We start from the raw sequence: 18,740 nt of genomic DNA on the forward strand, positions 1-18,740 counted from the left end.
CCGTTCACTTTGCAGAAAATTTACAAGAGACAAAAAAGTTAGCAAATTTTATCAAGATTTCAAGGATATCTTATTTATTAAGATTGGTAGAAGAATAACAGAGAAATAAATTTTTTTCATACTGCATGCATGACCACATTTCACCATTTAAACATCAATATAAAATTTTTTATTCCAATTGTATCTAAGATGAAACTTTGAAACTTGGTATGGTTCCATATGGCCATACAGCTGATTTTACAATGTTTTTCAGATTATCTTGTGTATGCATGCAGTACAAAAATATTCAATTTTTCTGTTATTATTCAACCAATTCCAATACACAAGGTATCCTTGAAATCTTGATAAAATTTGCTATCAAAAATTTGAAATGGCTGCCATTTTGAAAACTTACATCGAAAATGTTTTATTTTTTAAAGTTGAATCTTTATAGCATAAATAAATAAATATTCATGACAAATTTCAGATCAATACAACATTTCGTTCTTAAGATAAAAAATTCTCAAGTGAAAAAAACAATATGGAAGCTTGCCGTGCTACCAATTTCTCCTAAATAGGTTGGATAGCATTCACACCTATTAACCAAAGAAAGTTATCGGCTCCAAAATGGTGGATTCTTGATAAACTATGAATGGATCTATCGCCTATGAATGAGAAATCCAGTTTTCAGAGCAAACCAACTTATAATCTTCAGAAGAATTTTGGCAATATACAACACAAATCCATAAAACAATACCTTACACACTTAAGCATCTAACATCATTACAAGCTAAATACTTATCCATTTATATAGTTGAAAAACAATGGCTATAGGCTTGTAGACACACCAAACAATTTTATACAAAATTAGAACACCATAAAACTTTTCAAAACTCAATTTAAAACATTAAAAATTCACTTAAACAGAAAAATATTCAGAGAACACAAACCAGAGCACATAGCCAGCCACCATTTTTTAGAGAGAGCCTAACAAGTACAAAGCAAAGCCCCACCTCAAAACCAGTGTTAACGTCATGAACACGTCACCGATATTAAATTCCAAAAAAATTATAAATAACAAGTTTAGAATTTATATTTTATATTTGTTCTCAATAAAACTTTATTTCGAAACTGTTATTTCAAATTTATATATATCCTCTATATTTATAATGATCTATTTATCTGTTAATTCTGTTACTCAGTTTCAGTGATACCATGGAATGTGCAACACAATTATTTACGATAAATTCTCAGTTAAAAAGTTGTCCGCATATCGATTACTCTGATATTTACTATCAAGTTTTATAGATCTCGAATTGAAGATTCGATTTTAATCGAGAAAAAATGTAATATTACAAATACCCCCCTCTTGACATAAAAAATTTTACTGTTTGAAAATTTAAAGAAAAAATTACATTGAAACAAATGGAAATTGTTGAAATTAAATTCGAGAACAGTAACAATTTTTTCTATAAAAACATTACATGTCATCCTATAATATTGAAAATTATTATAAAAATTCATCAATATCATTTGTTATATGTTTCCAAACAATATTTCAAAGTATAGAATATCAAAATTACTTTTGATTTAGCTTTATAATTTGAAGGAAAATATCTCAACGGAAAGTTTAATAAATATAAAGAATACGGCTGCATACCAAACTCAATACAGGTGACATCTCAGTTAGCTTTGCCTCATGCTTGTAGTAGACGGCTGCATACCAAACTCGATACAGAGTCACGTAAATTTTGTATCATATAATTATACAATGTACATTTCAGGTTTGAAATGACAATGTAATTTGTTTTTTGGAAAAGAGATAGATGCTGCATACAGGATTAACTTAGGTGAGGATTAATTTAGGTAAGGTTTGGTTTTTTGATATTTTCAGCTTTCAAGGTTTAGAGTTCTGCATACAGGAATAATTTAGGAGAGGATTTTTTGAATCAATTCTTTCATGATACTGTAACTGTTATTCTGAATTCAAAGTTGTGAATGTGAACATGGATGGCAATTACCTCCAGGTAATGTGGTATTGGTGTTGGCACATTACCTCCAGGTAATGTGGCATTGGTGTCGGCATTGGCGTTGGCATTGTCGTAGGCATTGGCATCAACATTGGCACAGGCATTGGCATCGGCGCAGGCATCGGCGTAGACATCAATGTAGATATTGGCATTGGCCTCGGCACAGGCATCGGCGTAGACATCAACGTAGATATTGGCGTTGTCATTGGTGTAAACATCAGAGCAGATATTGGCGTTGATATTGGCATAGGCATCAGCGTAGTTATTGGTGTAGATATTGGCATAGATATTGGCGTTGGCATTGGCATCGACATTGGCACAGGCATTGGCGTAGACATCGGTGTAGTTATTGGCGTTGACATTGGTGTAGATATTGGCGTAGTTATTGGTGTAGATATTGGCGTGGATATTGGCGTAGATATTGGCGTAGTTATTGGTGTAGATATTGGCGTAGTTATTGGTGTAGATATTGGCGTAGTTATTGGTGTAGATATTGGCGTTGATAGTCAATTAATGAGTCACACTAGTTCAAAAATCACCCAAATGTTCTTAACACTCTTCATGGCGTTCACTTGTTGCTGATTTTGAGATTCACGTGATAATTATTTCGATGTAAATGTCCACGCTGTACCTGTTATTTTAAAAAGCTTATAAACTAAAAAGAAAATTTTGATTAGGCTACCAATACAATCTAATACACATGAAAATTATTTACAAGTATATAATCAATATAAAAATAAAATTTGTTAACATCTTATTATACAGTCAGCAATACATAAATTGTGAAATTTGGAGACATCAATTACAAAATTTTAATAAAAAAATAATTTCATTTCCATTTATTCACTGTTCAAATATTTTATGAAAAGCAAATTATTCAATATTATTAATCATCGTTTGTTGGATACTATAGTTTATTTCGACTTTTCAATGTTCTAAACACAAACTACATTTCATGACAAAACTTTACTATCAATCATTAAACAAGAAATCATTCAAAACATCAATAATATTTTGCTTCAAAGGCAATCAATATTCATAAGTAATCATCTGCATCTATGGCAATCAACATTATTAATCATTATTTTGCATCTAAGGCAATCAACATAAGTAATCAACACAAAAAATATTATCTCATTACTGCCTCTCCAAGTCATAACCTCTGTTATTCCTTCTTTAGGCAATAATGGGTTTCCATCTCAAAAAACAATCACATACCAGCAAAATTCTGATCAACCATCCCCACTAAAAATTCTACATACACTCCAGCATCCATTTCAAACGATAATCAATCATATCAAAATTTATAGAACAAACAGTTTTTAAAATTTAGAAAAAGTCATCAATTACAAAAAATTTAGAGAAATTTTTTTAACCTTTAACTCATTCCAATTAATAATATGACAAGACGTTTTTATTTAATGAAAACATTATTCAAGTTAACTTTCATTTATATTGAACATCTCATATATATGGTGACACAATTCATTAATACTTTCAAATTTTAAAGTTTTATTATTATAACAAAAGATTTTATACATAAGATTAGATTTCAGCATGTTCTAAATTGAACCATTTATTTTTTAAATAATTTCTGAATTTGAAGACTGTATAATAAGTACAAACCATTTCAAGATTACAATACAAAGATGAACAAGATGGATAATGGGTAAATAAGTTCCCTAAAAAATACAAATAAGAGAAAAAGAAAAATTGAGTAAATAAATTTCCTAAATAATACAAGGAAAAGAAAGATTAATTAGAGCCTATCCTACATGTCAGTACTAAACTTTCATAAGGAAGTATATTTAATAAAAATATACTGAAAATGAGAAAATGGGACATAATTTGCTCTGAAAAACCTAGTTACCTAATATGATACCTGACAAAAAATAGACATAATTAAAATATGTAATACATGATGAAAAAATATACCGCAAGCAAACAATTATTTACACTACAATAGATAGATTTTAGAAAAGTTAAGTTTTATCAACAATTTAAAGATTAGGAAAATAAGCTACTATTTTAACTTCCAAAATTATTTCAGAAAAAAATACAAATTTAAATGACTATGGACAAGATTGGTTAAGATATGCATCATAGAAGAAATTTACTGAACATTACACAAAGACAGGAAAAAATCGAAATTTGAAACGATTAAGGGCCAAGAAAAATAGGCTACAGGAAAGAAAAAAGACACAATTATGGACTCTTACCATACACTGTGTAGCGATTATGCTATTCTGAATCCCGGCATAACACAGGATTCCTAATCATAACATAGTGCCGGGGAATACCCTTTCATCATGTGATTCACAGTCATCATCTTGTAAGTAAGCAACTTGAAACAACCTTTGAATACTAACACATCAATGGTGACTTTGTGCTTTGTTTTCTTCAAGAACATGATTTTATTCATGGGTTCATTTGTTTCAACAAAGCCATTTTGCTTACAAAAGTCAGTCATGTTCACTAGATAATGCTTTGCATACACTTTTTCAATTTTTAGTTGAAAGTTGAATTCATCAACTTGATACAAAGCAAGATTTATTTTGTTTACATTGTTCCTAACCTCTACAGAAACCTGTCTCATGTAAACATTCACTTTATTTACTGTTTTCCTAACTTTCAATTTGGCAATACTACTTTCTTTACTGTTGATTTTCAATAAAGACAACTCCCTACCTACTACATTACTCAATTCTACTATCTCACTAGGATTTACTTTTTCAATAACAGTAACTAGGCCTACATTATCTGAAACTTGAAATAATTGATCTTGTATCTTAACACTACTATCATCCTGCTTCAATTTGCTTTCATCTTCATGATTATCTATCAATGTTTCATGTGTATCTTTTAATAGAAGGTTTATACTAACCTGCTCTAGTCTTATGCTAGCAGATTCTTGCTTCATATCATCAAACCTAGCACATTGATCTTGTTTCAAATTATCAATCTTAGCATTTTGCTTATCAAACCTAGCATTTAGCTCATCAAACCTAGCATTTTGCTCATCAAACTTTTGTGTTAAGAACGCTATAAGATTCAGATCATTTTTAATGTTTGCCATTTTGTAATATGCACTGATATCTATTCATTGAAACTTGACCACTCCAGAACTGACCTCCCATTCAGCAGCATACCATTCATAACCTATCAAGACATCAGCCTACTAATAATTTTTCATAACCAGGGATATATTTTGTAGTTTGAGTCCCACACCAGGGCGTACCATTTGCCGTGCTACCAATTTCTCCTAAATAGGTTGGATAGCATTTCACACCTATTAACCTACAGAAAATTATTGGCTCCAAAATGGTAGATTCTTGATAAACTATGAATGGATCTATCGCCTATGAATGAGAAATCCAGTTTTCAGAGCAAACCAACTTATAATCTTCAGAAGAATTTTGGCAATATACAACGCAAATCCACAAAAATAATACCTTACACACTTAAGCATCTAACATCATTACAGGCTAAATACTTATCCATTTATATAGTTGAAAAACAATGGCTAAAGGCTTGTAAACACACAAAACAATTTTAGACAAAATTAGAACACCATAAAACTGTTCAAAACTCAATTTAAAACATTAAAAATTCACTTAAACAGAAAAATATTCAGAGAACACAAAACCAGAACACATAGCCAGCCACCATTTTTTAGAGAGAGCCTAACAAGTACAAAGCAAAGCCCCACCTCAAAATCAGTGTTAACGTCATGAACACGTCACCGATATTAAATTCCAAAAAAATTATAAATTACAAGTTTAGAATTTACATTTTACATTTGTTCTCAATAAAACTTTATTTCGAAACTGTTATTTTAAATTTATATATATCCTCTATATTTATAATGATCTATTTATCTGTTAATTCTGTTACTCAGTTTCGGTGATACCATGGAATGTGCAACACAATTATTTACGATAAATTCTCAGTTAAAAAGTTGTCCGCATATCGATTACTCTGATATTTAGTATCAAGTTTTATAGATCTCGAATTGAAGATTCGAGTTTAATCGAGAAAAAATGTAATATTACAAGCTATAAGGATAACCGCTGAGTTTTGGTCACTTCAAATACATTTGTAGTCTCCTATCATCCAGGAACAATACCCTACAATGTTCGACACTACATCTGAAACATCCTGTATTAGGCTAATAGGGGTAGTTGAAATCATACTTAAGGCTGGTCACTCACGGTAGTACAAGCATGATAAACATTGTGTGTCACACATGTCAATCCTTGTTGTCATCACTGCAAAAGGCTTCGAACAAAAATTTTTATCCTCGATTTTTTGTTGTTAATTTTTTCTTCACTACTCTATTAGAGCTAAAATAATTTTTTATCATTATAATTTGTAATTTTCTAATGGTTTAATTTATTGTTATTGGTTGTTTATTTCATGTTAGAAGCTGCTGTGAAATTCTTGTGTTTTCGTTTGTGCGTGAATGCCGTCGTCGACCACGACAGAGTGAGGATCTCAGATTGGGTGGATTTCAATTTGTCTAAATAATCTAGAATATCATGTTCAATTATCTTTTAATGAGGGAGGTTGAGTTTATACTTTTAAATGGCAATATATTGGTATTATTAAAAATATTTCGATTCTTGAATAATAAACACAAATCATGAAAAGTTATTTGATCAGCTGTTTTAGCACACTTGAAATTTGGAAAATATGAATGTCAACAATGCTTGTCGTCGTCGATTGCGGAAGTTTACGCACAAACGAAAATGCACCTTAAGGGTTAATCATATACAGTGAAAACTGAAGACAGAAACCAAAGTGTAAACAGAAGTATAAAAACCGTAGATGGTTGTGAATAGACTGACATCGGAATCGTAGGGATGGCTTTCGAGCACGAACACTTCCTGGTTGTGACCTTTGAGCAGCTGGCAGAGTTTGGCCGTCTCACTGTCCCACACTCTGATGGCGAAGTCATTGCTAGCCGTCACAACACAGCTGTCGTTCGCATTCCAGCACACCATCGTCACCTTCAGCTTCTGCTTCATGTCCGGCTCGCTGCATTTCCTGCAACCACATCAATTAGCCTATTTCCGCCATCACTTCAAAGTACAATCGCCACATATTTCAATATTTCATGACAAAACAGATATTAACAACAATAAATAAAAATATTAACTATAAAATAATACACAACTATTATAAACACACAAAATAATAAGATTCAGCTCTATAATAATAATAATAATGAAACACTGGAATGTTGTCTAGAAATATCACAAATTTATTGAAAATTAAATACATGTTTCATCACCTATGGTGTCATTGTCAGTGTGAAAATTAAATAAATATCACTACATCTCACCAACAACAGTATCTGAATTCAATAATAGACTCTGACACCAGAACTGAGCCAGCCAGGTTACTCGATATTATTAAAATTATTACTTCAAGTAGCCCTATTAAAATACTTGATTGGTAAACTTCAAATCTTTTCATTTATCGAAATGAAAAACAAACAATATCCTATAGACAACTCAAACATAAGTCTTAGGTCAATACAAACAAACCATTCAAGTGAGATACAATAATGAGTCGAAGGAAGAGAGTAGTTTGAGTATGAAGTGGATGAAGTATAAAGCAGCCGGCGAATAAATGTTTGAACACAAGCAGTGAGCTATATTGAATAAGAAGTAACAAGTTATAATGATGGAATAGCTAAAAGTAGGGTTTTAACGATGATGATGATGATGAGGGATGGGAGTAACTACAGCTAAAGGTATGTTTCGATTCATATTTCAGCTACTATAATCGAAAAATTAGCATTGGATTTACCCAGACAGCGTTGTTGCCATACTGAGCACTTGGGTCTTCCATCGCTGATGAGCGAAACGCCAGATGATGGCGGTGCCGTCCTTGCTGCCCGAAATAAATCTGAGGCCAGAGTGCGCCCACTGGATCGAGTCGACTCGGTCAGCGTGTGGCTCAGTCTCGAGGATGCGATGCGGCCCCGCTTCGCCCGCCATCTTGTACACTCTGACATGGTGGTCGGCGCTGCCTGCCGCCAGGAACATGCCTCCCGGCGAGAACGATGCGCAGATCATCTGCGCCTGCCCCGGCCGCAGTCTCTCGTTGTACTGCAGCGCTCGCGTTCTACAATTCACAAACCCACTTTATTTTAATGTATATTCTTATCCATATTGATTATCAACTTTTATCTATGATGAAGGAGAGAATCGTCTTACACAAGTACGGGATAGGAAAAACACGAATGACGCATCATCACGTCTGAACTACTGAACTAATCAATTTCAAATCTTGTGTAAACATTCTTAATTTACCGAGGATGGACATGAGCTTATTTTTATTGATATTAATCAATTATTTCTAATTGATTAATTAGAAAAAAAATCGAATTGATATTCAAAGTTTACGTAACTATAAAAGCCTAACTAAATAGGCCTTACTCCAAGTGACTCCGTAGCTCGCGCGGATCATAAATCAAAGGTTTGGTATTCAAGACCTTACTTCTCAAACTCATTTTCAACTCTTATAAGAATTATCCACGTAATTTTGAACAAAATAATAAGTATTATTCTTTTTCATGTTTCCTGGACGTAAGGAGATTGCATATTACAACACCAAATTTTCCCCAGTGCAAAGCACGGGTTACCTGCTAGTTTATCATATTTATATGACCTTCAATTCGAATATAGATCTGAGGTTTTTATTCATTTATTTTTTATATTTTTCCCTAGATTAATATTTTCAGTTGTAAATATGGTAACCACCACATGATTCCTTCGATAGTATCAAATTTCTCACAAATCTTATATGATATGGTTTGTTTGACATTTTGCTGAAACTTTAGAGCATGAGTCGTTTGTGCCTTTATTCAAGTTGAATAATTGTACGCAATGTAATAAATAAATGGATAAATAAATAATGTATTGTATATAATATTGTTCTTTTGGATTTTATTTAGTTTTGTGAGAGATAAAAGATAATAGTTATAAAATATTATCAAATGTTAACTATGTTCAATTATGTTTTATTTGTATGAATATTTATATTATTTATTTTTTTTTTGTTTTTGTTTCTACAAAAATAATTAAAGTTTCTAAAATGACAATAAGGTGTCAGATAAAAAAAATATAGCGTAAGGTGAGAAAAGCTGGAGGAGTATTTTGAAATGAGAATAATTATTATGGACGGATTGAAAGGAAGACATTTTGCACTATTAAAACGCTAGATATAAACTAACAACTAAATTACAAATAATGTACTTTTTCAATTTTGCACTATTAAAAGACCAGATATTCACTAGCAACTTATGTGTAATCTTAAAAACTGAATCTTAATAATGAACAATAAAAAGCCATTGAAATTGAATAATTCAAGTCAACAATGTACTTACTGAAAATTGACAGTTTGGTTTGGTGACACCGTATAACTCCAAAACGCGACAGAGCCATCAGTGCTGGTTGAAGCGAGATAATGAATGCCATTGACATCCGTAGGGCAAAAGTTGACTCCTGTTATCATACCAGAATGGGCGACCAGTGTAGCCACCTGCAAAACAACATCAATGTTTATGACTAATACAAAGTTAACAGGTCAACAATAGCCAGAGAAGCTCATAATACTTCTTCGTTGAGAGTAATATCGTTTAATCTTGTTTTCCAAATAGCATTATTTGATTGTAAATTTATATTTCTATACTTTTTGATTCATTGATGTATTTTATGTTTCAAATAGTGTCTTATATGAAACTTTTGCAACTTTTTAATTTCCAGAATTGTAGATGTTTTATCTTTCATTACATTTTTTTTCAAATTATTCTATCATTTATCACTGCCATTTAATTATGGAGGCTTTTCTGATTTGGGATTTTCCCGTATCTCATTATTGAAATATTTTTATAATCCTGTTCTTAGAAGGCTATTCATTTGTCTAGTCACATTAGCTTTTAAAAGAAGGAAGAGACTACCAATTAAATATTTACTATTCTACAGGTGAATAGAAACAATAGTTAAACCGAAAAATAAAGAAATATCAAGTTATATGAATAGAATCAACTACTATACGAACCGGATAACCAGTTTGAAGACACCAAACTCTGATGACGCGGTCAACATTGCCAGCTGCTAGCAATGTGTTGTCGACATTGATTGCTATATCGGTTACTTCGGAGAGCACACCGCGCAGCGTTGCCAATAATCTCCCATCAACGGCACTCCAAACCTTCACTAACATGTCATCGGCTCCCTGTGATAATTCATGTTATTAATTCTACTAATTTTAGAAAGAAAATTGAGGATTCTGACAAAAAATATACAAAATAAACATAGAAGTAGACATCCCAAAATTAATATAAATTACTTCCAATGTTTGTAGCAATAACATAGCAAACTTGCAATTGAAATCTAGTCAAGTACAAAGTAATCAATGAGCTTTGATGTGAATTAATAATAATTTATTCAATTATACTTTCATTTGAAGTTTCTAGTAATACATCGAAAGCAATGGTAAAATAATTATGATAATGAAGAATGTCATCATAAAATAGCTACGTATTTTCCATCTATGAAAATATTAAATTTCCAATATGCAATAGTTTTAAAAAATACTCACAAGTTGTACTTGATATATAAATTGAACAACTCTTCATTCAAAGTAGGTTTTTAATATAGGCTTAATAAATTGAATTTTTATCAAAATTCTGTTTTAATGATATTAATTGATAATTTTGCAGCATAATAATGTGAATATTATAATAATATATTTATTGATTGGGCAAGTTTTTCATCAATTAGAGGATGTTTTACCAACTAAATATAGATGGTTCAGTCACGAGAATAGGGTGCTTTGTTTCTTTCACAATTTGATTTGCACTAACCAATAGGATAGATAACCGTACGTCCTCTTTACTAGGCCAATCCATTTTTGAGACTGAACGTTCAGAAGAAAATTCTATTGTTTTTTTTTCTTGATGAATTATCAACTGACTTTAATCGAGTAGAATATTTACTCACTGACTGAAGCATGCTTCCACATCACTTGACATCTTGTGGCAAAATTATCCCAAACAATTCGTAAACATATGTTACACCAGTCAGTGAGTGAAAAGAATAGACTACATTTTTCACAATAGTCGCCAATCAAGGGCTAGAATTTGGAATTAAATTTATCAATGATCATCATTATTATTACTCACAGTGATAACATAATTTCCAGAACCATCGAAGAGAACACAATAAACACATGATAGATGGCCTAGGTTGCGACAAAGCAACTGCATTCGAGAATACAGAGTCGGTGGAAAGGCTTGACTCCGAGAAAAAGGCCCGGAGAGCTCCCTGCCATGCAGCACATTCACTGAAATTCAAGCAAAATACAGTGACTAGTCAGTTCTAGACCTGGTAAACAAAAATGTGCGTGAGAAAGTGGAACAACGAGACCGATTAACATTAATCAGAGAGTAGATAATGAAACTGAATTGAGTGATCACAGTATGTCAATGTCAATGAGAGCAGTGTTAACTGCAATTGACGAGTCCAGTAATTAATAGTGGATATGAGTCATCACTTTTATACGCACATGAACGCAAACTTTGTGTTATTGTTGGTTATCGTTTCGATGAGCTCGCCTTCATTGGCCTTCGCTTGCCATCGTTCTAATTTTTGTCGAGCTAAAGCAAGCCAAATGAAGGTGAGTGACCAGCCGAGTCAATGGGCCATATGAATAAAGTTGAGCATTTGCTTATACTTCTAAAATATGGAGAATTTGCTTCATTTTCTATGAATAAACGTGAGCAAACCCTTTTGCTCATGCTCATCAAAAAAAAGTTTGAGCATTTGTTCAAAAGTAAAAGCTTTTGCTTAAAATTGTATGAATAAACTAGAGCATTTGCTCAACTTTTGAAGCAAATGCTTCAAAAAAGGTGAGTCTAGTCTAGAGCAGCTTATCACCTTTTGCTCATAGTAAAATGGCTCAACTAATCCGTATGAGGAAGAGGAAACTATACCAGATACGATCACAACCAATAGTTGAGAACTATAAAACTCTTATTAGATTCAACCATGATATATATCATCATTATCTCTACAAAAGAATAAATTAATACAAAAGATAGTCATCACAAAATAGGAGGTAGGTATTTAAGAAGATGAGAGTGTGGACGATTATAAGAAGGCTATTGATATTATAAGAATATGCTGAAGATTATTATAGAGATTACATTTTTTCACGCTATTATTTCAAAATTCTAAACTCAACTAACCTAAAACTCTATTCATAAATAGAAAACAGAGCAGACGACGCAAACACAAGCGGTGCTCCCTATTTGCATATTTAGCGCTTCCGTGAGCTATAAAAACAAACTAAGTCTACAAAAGCGAATCAGCTGATGAAAAATCTCTAAAATACGTGAGCATATGCTCCAAAGTTCAGGAGCATAAGGTAAGAGTATAAGATAAAGCTTATTCATATAAAAATGAGCAAATGCTTTTGCTTCTACCTTTTGCTCATGAGCAAAACCTTATGCTCCATGCTCTTGCTCATGAGCATTTGCTCTGGTTTTATTCATATGGGCCATTGTGACCACAAATGGTCACATTGCAGTGTGGATGGCAAGACTACGTGGTCAAGCTCACTTAGCCAGCGACTGGGCGATAGTATGGACTGGGCTAACAGCTAGTCTTATTTCTATTTGTGCTTTCACAGTATTCAAGTTATGTTTCAATATGTTTCCCTACCAATATATACATTTTTGTGTTACTATCACTACTTTTTCACCACTATTTGGTTGGGTTTCACAGTACGTTTTCGTGTACAATCAATGCTAACGTCTCGATTGGTCCAATCGTTTCGATTGCTTTATAATATGAATCTTCCCTTCCCTCAGCCATGCCTATCTACCTACCTTCTTCCACTTCCCTATCACACACCCTTCCCTTTCAGTTATACCTTACCTGCCTATTACATGGAAAACCATAGTTGGCAAGGTATTTTTCCCCCTCTTTCTTCCAGCACACATCATTTTAGCAATATTGTCTTTTAATGTGTTAATATCATTGTTACTGTTATTGTAATTGTTTTGTTGTATATTGCTTTTACTCATTGTATTTTTGAGTGTTGTGAATAAATTGAAATTGAAATCAGCCCTAATATTACAATGAACAATCTCTGACATTGTTACATAGGGTACAATAAAAGTGTAGAGTGAACTTCACGGAAAATAGTAACATTTTTACAGTAGGTAAATAACACATTAGGAATTTCGATAAACAAGAAAATATGAATTGAGTAAAGTTTAGGCAGTGATTACTATTATTATTAAATCATCAATTGACCGCCTATAAAACGGGTTTGCAGATTCGTTGAAAATTCAAGTCTATATAGAAATACCATAATTATCCACTAATCAGTCAGCTGCTCACAACGATCAGTAAATTCCGCAGTTTAATATGCAGAGATATTTAATAGCTAATTTTTCAATAAAATTCTCACCGTTTATTTCCTTCAAATGCGTTGGTAGAGCATAGTGCAATCTTAAACCTGCACTTTTCAAACGCTAGGGAAGAGTAGGTACATAGCTGAGAAGCATTTAGTAAATTATTATAAACAAGATAAAATAGAGTTAACTTGAAATACGGATAGAGCTTAACATATGGGAAGCTTATGAAAATGGAGCAAGCATAAAATACAATCAACTATGAAGATAGAAAAGTAGTATAAAATAAAATTAGCATTGAGGAGTGAGTAAACAATGAATTACCTATGTGATGGTTCCTACAAGTGATAGATCTCGGCAAAGGACTTTGGTGTCTTCTGATGGAACACTCAACCAGCGTCCTCCAAGTTGGCAGGGATCCTGTTAAGTGGGCAAATTATATATTTTTTCAAAAATTGGCATAATAAAAATAGGTTGACTATAATCACCATCTGTTATTTATTGCATTGAAAATAGTCATACATATTTATATTATCATTATATATATATATATATATAATATATATATATATATATATATATAATATTTGGATTTGACGTAGCAACGTTCACAACCATTACACTAGAAATTCTGAATTTCTTAAGTACAGACTTTTGCTCTGCTCCGCAACCGAACGTCACTCGAGCAAAGCGATTGATGATCGACCGGGGAGCAAGAGTGGAACGCGAGAAGAGCTAACATCTCCCGTAACGTTCATGATCGGTTCGAATGCAGAGCGGGGGCGGAGCGATTGCGGTGCGATGGCGGAACGAGGGCGGAGCGGGTTGGAGGCGCGTATATCTGTACGCAGCTTAAGACTAAACCAGTGAAATTATGCAAATACATTGATCTGCTTTAAGAAGTTTGGTATAAGAGCTTATAATAAGCTTCCTGTACATTTTAAGGAGTTAGAAGTGAGTAATTTTAAGAGAGCCATAAAAAAGGTTTCAATAGAAATATGTCCATATAGTAAAGAGGAGTTTCTAATATTTAAGGGTATATTGTTTGCTGTTTATATGCATGTGTTTGTATTTTTATTTATTTGAATCTAAATACTTTGTATTTATCATGCTTGATTTATGACGATTCTATGCATTTGTACAAATGTTTTCTGCAATAAAGAAATCTTAAATAATCTAAATGTTTATTGGAATTCGTTTAAATTACATATATATGGAGCAGTCATACGTGATCATTTTTGGTTACCTAATTCTATTGAAGTAGGCTTGTTTCAATATGAGCGTATAGTCTTTTTTTAACCTATTATTGCCTATCATAAGACAAACACAAGTGGATTGGGGGGGGGGGTGGCAAGGTTCACAGAGCTCATATATCTATCTATAGAGCTAGAAAATTCTAATTATCAAACTATTTTGATTTTTTTTTTTAAATGACTTTGCTTTGACTTTGAGGGCAGAACTTCTAAACTATCGAGGAACTCAGTTCTTTTTGAGGTTGGTAGTACTGCGCTACACTGTTGGTTGAGCGAGTGGAGTGTTCCTCAAGTTTTTGTATAATTATATATGTAGAGTTGTAAATTGATTCATTGAGTGTGTTCGAGTGAAGTATGTAATGGTTGTGGTACCTTTCATGAACTTCATTCGAATAAGATTCGTAGTTAGCATACTAATGTTGAAAGCCTAACAGTCTACATTACATAAGCCTTTTGCACTAAGACGCCATTTTTCCAACGCCTGCATTCTATTGCACTCGTTTAACAGCAGTCATAGTCACAGAAAAGAAGTGGTGGTAATTTTCAAAAGAGAAAAACTTCTGGCAGTAGTATAAAAATGGGGAGTTTGGCACAACTGTCCCAGACTTCCCATATGTTCTGGCGCACCTGTCCCAGACTTCCCATATGTTCTGGCGCACCAGTCCCAGACTTCCCATAGGGTCCAAGGTCAAGGTCAAGGTCAGGTATAGGCCAAGGTCAAGGTCAAAACTTTGTAACTTCAAAAAAAAGAAATTGAAGAATAAACATGAAAAAATAGAAATAAAAATAAGAAAAAAATTTTTAAAAAATAATAAATTTATAAAAATAAATAGAATTAATTCAAAAATAAATCAGAAGACTCCCCACTCACTCTGGAGTGTATATATAGTGTGCACAACAGTGAGGGACCATCAGTGTTCAGTTAAGAGCCATTGGCGTATTATCAATCAAGGAGTCCCACAAAGCTTGGTGTTAGGTCCTCTTCTATTTTCAATTTATATTAATAATGCTCCAATGATTCTCAACAATACCTCTTATCATCTATTTGCTGACGACCTGATAATTTATTTACATTTTTAAAATCTGGTGTGGCGCACTCACACAACTTTCCTTGCTGTTATGAAAATCGATCACCTGACGCTAGTGTACTCGCGCATCTCAAGTCTACTATTAAAGATATGAGACAGCTGGTGATAGGTCAATAATGCTGGAAACACACGAGGTCTGCTATCTCTTCCTAGTGAATGATTTAATAGAACCAACAGTTGCCAACAGTTTGCAATCTAATAATCACATTTTCTGGGATTTCAAGCTTATTTTCAATTTTAGGTGGAAATGTTATTGGACATTAATTGCAGAGATTTTCATGCTCAATCTTCTCTACCTGATTTTTTTTTTCGTTTAAATTGTCTACGAAGGATGATAATTGAGAATTTAAAATCAAACTTTGCATAGATGGGGCAAAGCTCCTGAAATTTTTACAGATATAGGACTTGTTGCAGTTGATAGAGCTTATCAATGACTATTTCAGGTATGAATTTGATCAAAATCGTTGGAGCCGTTTTCGAGAAAATCGCGAAAAGACCTGTTTTTGACAACATTTTCGCCATTTTAGCCACCATCTTGGATTGCATTTGATCGAAATTGTTCATGTCGGATCCTTATAGTGTAAGGACCTTACGTTCCAAATTTCAAGTCATTCCGTTAACTGGGAGATGAGATATCGTGTACACATACACTCATACACACACACACACACACATACACTCATATACACACACACACACACACACACACACTCACACACACACACACACACAACACACACACACACACACACACACACACACACACACACACACCAATACCCAAAAACCACTTTTTCGGACTCAGGGGACCTTGAAATGTATAGAAATTTAGAAATTGGGGTACCTTAATTTTTTCGGAAAGCAATACTTTCCTTACCTATGGTAATAGGGCAAGGAAAGTAAAAATCGCAGTTCACACATGTCATTGATCACTGAACAATGGTATAGCATTGCTTGTTGAGTGGACTTCAGCTCATAGGTTGACGCTTAACCCTTCAAAAACCTGAAGTATTGTCATTGGACATCCTGGGCTGTTGAACCAATTGGACGTCCCTAGTGCACCCCCAGTGACCATAAATGATACTAATATTCCTTACTGTTCCAGTGTCAGAGTACTTGGGTTATTAATTGATTGCTCATTGAGCTGGTGAGAACAAGTAACTCATGTTTGTAATAAGGTTTTTGGAGGAATGCATCAACTTAAAAGGATAAGAAGATTTCTGCCCAGAGCTGTTCGCACTACCCTTGTCATGTCCTTGATAATGCCATTCTTTGATTATTGCTGCATCCCTTATAACGACATAAGAAATGAGTTGAATGGTCGGCTCCAATGCTCATTGAACTATGTAGTCAGGTTCATATTTGATGCTAGGCTTTTCTCACGAATCACTCCATTCTTCATGGAGTTGGGTTGGCTCAAATTGGATAAGCGTAGACAGTATTTTCTTCTTTGTCAAGTATATAAAATTCTGGTCATGAGGGAGGGCCCTACTCATCTAGCAGATGATTTCATCCGTCTTGTTGATGTCAATCCAGATCGCAACACGAGATCTCATTTGTATACCTTGCAGATTCCTATTCATTGCACTGCAAGATACAATTATTCGTTTGTGATCTCTGCTGCAAGACTTTGGAATGCTATTCCTGAGCATGTCACTTTTTCTGTTTCACTAAGCATTTTCAAGAGGAGTCTTTTCAAATTACTTTTGGAGGGCAACGAGTAGTTTTTTTTTTCTCTACAGTATTTTATTTCAATTTTTTTTTTTTGAGTTGGGTTTTCTTTGAGCACGAACACGTGCGCGCATGTGTGTGTGTATGTATATCTGTTAAGAAAATGTGAGTTATTTTATTTACTTAGTATTGATAGAATTTCATGTGTATTCTCATTTCTATTCTGTAAACAAATAGGTTCTACTCTTTGTTTCTAAAAGTTATACACTCATCTACATATATATATTTTTTTGTTCTGAATATGTTGATTGTTCATTTGTTTCCATTATAATGTAGTGCTAGTATGCAATGGGTCTTGCAAGACCTGGCAATACATTGTCATTTATGATAAAGAATCAATAAAGAATCATACAAGACAGTTGAATTTGTGCGTGTGAATGGTGGCTTGAGGCTTGCGCAAGCCAAAAAATCTGGCTTGAGCAAATTCTGTTCTGACAGAAAATCGGCTTGCGGTTGGAGTATTGGAATGAGCGTTTAAACACTGCTCAAGCCATTTGCGCAAACTGGCAGGCCAAAAGTACGTTTTCGCGCATGTGCACGCGAATCCTAACCACAACTGAACCTCTAGTTTGTCTGTCTCATAATTTTTATTAATTATTACCTATTCAAGTTTTCATGCTGAATATATTAGTGTTTAGTTCTCAAGTGTTTCATAATTATTAATAGTGTCTATAATATTAGTATATCATTATAATGAATAAATATGGCAAATTAAAAAGATTTCCTGAGTGATTTAATAGAAGTTTATAAATCTTTTCCTTGTCTATGGCAAATTTAATCCAAAGAATTCAGTGATCACTAGGCTAAATCTCATGCTTATGATGCCCTAATAGAAAAAATGTGATCAGTTGACAAAGAAGCTGACAGGGAGACTGTGGAGTGATATATGGATACTATGAGTGATCTGGATAACAATCTGATATAGATCAAAACTGATTTGATCTATATCAGCAGATAACTGCTACTGATAGCAGTTTAGCTGGTTTTTAGGTTAGTATCAGTGAAATTCACAAGCCAAATTGCACAAACTGAACTGAGCGTGTGAACAGAAGAATTTTATTTCGCTCGGTTGCACTAATTTGTGCAAATGGCTTGAGCGTGTAAACCCAGCTTTACAGATAAACAAAGCTACCAGATGCCAGCAGACCAGCAGCTCATCAGGAGAGTTTTGTGAGGAGGCGTTAAACAACAACTTTCTGACACTCTTGTACAACAACAACTCTCC

At 33.3% G+C, this 18,740-nt stretch overlaps 1 protein-coding gene across 3 annotated transcripts in view; it reads right to left on the bottom strand.

Annotated features, from left to right (window-relative positions):
* LOC111051052 (bromodomain and WD repeat-containing protein 3) overlaps positions 1 to 18,740 on the bottom strand; it is a 124,336-nt gene that overhangs the window by 89,597 nt on the left and 15,999 nt on the right. For all 3 annotated transcript variants that reach the window (XM_039432624.1, XM_039432623.1, XM_039432622.1), the window contains exons 6-11: positions 13,768 to 13,863; positions 11,206 to 11,366; positions 10,080 to 10,256; positions 9,406 to 9,560; positions 7,824 to 8,141; positions 6,857 to 7,055 (exon numbers count right to left, since the gene is read on the bottom strand). In XM_039432624.1, coding sequence (XP_039288558.1) covers positions 6,857 to 7,055; positions 7,824 to 8,141; positions 9,406 to 9,560; positions 10,080 to 10,256; positions 11,206 to 11,366; positions 13,768 to 13,863 — 1,106 coding nt within the window. The remainder of the gene's footprint in view (positions 1 to 6,856; positions 7,056 to 7,823; positions 8,142 to 9,405; positions 9,561 to 10,079; positions 10,257 to 11,205; positions 11,367 to 13,767; positions 13,864 to 18,740) is intronic.

Source organism: Nilaparvata lugens, chromosome 7, assembly GCF_014356525.2.
Source record: "Nilaparvata lugens isolate BPH chromosome 7, ASM1435652v1, whole genome shotgun sequence".
NCBI classification, from domain to species: domain Eukaryota; kingdom Metazoa; phylum Arthropoda; class Insecta; order Hemiptera; family Delphacidae; genus Nilaparvata; species Nilaparvata lugens.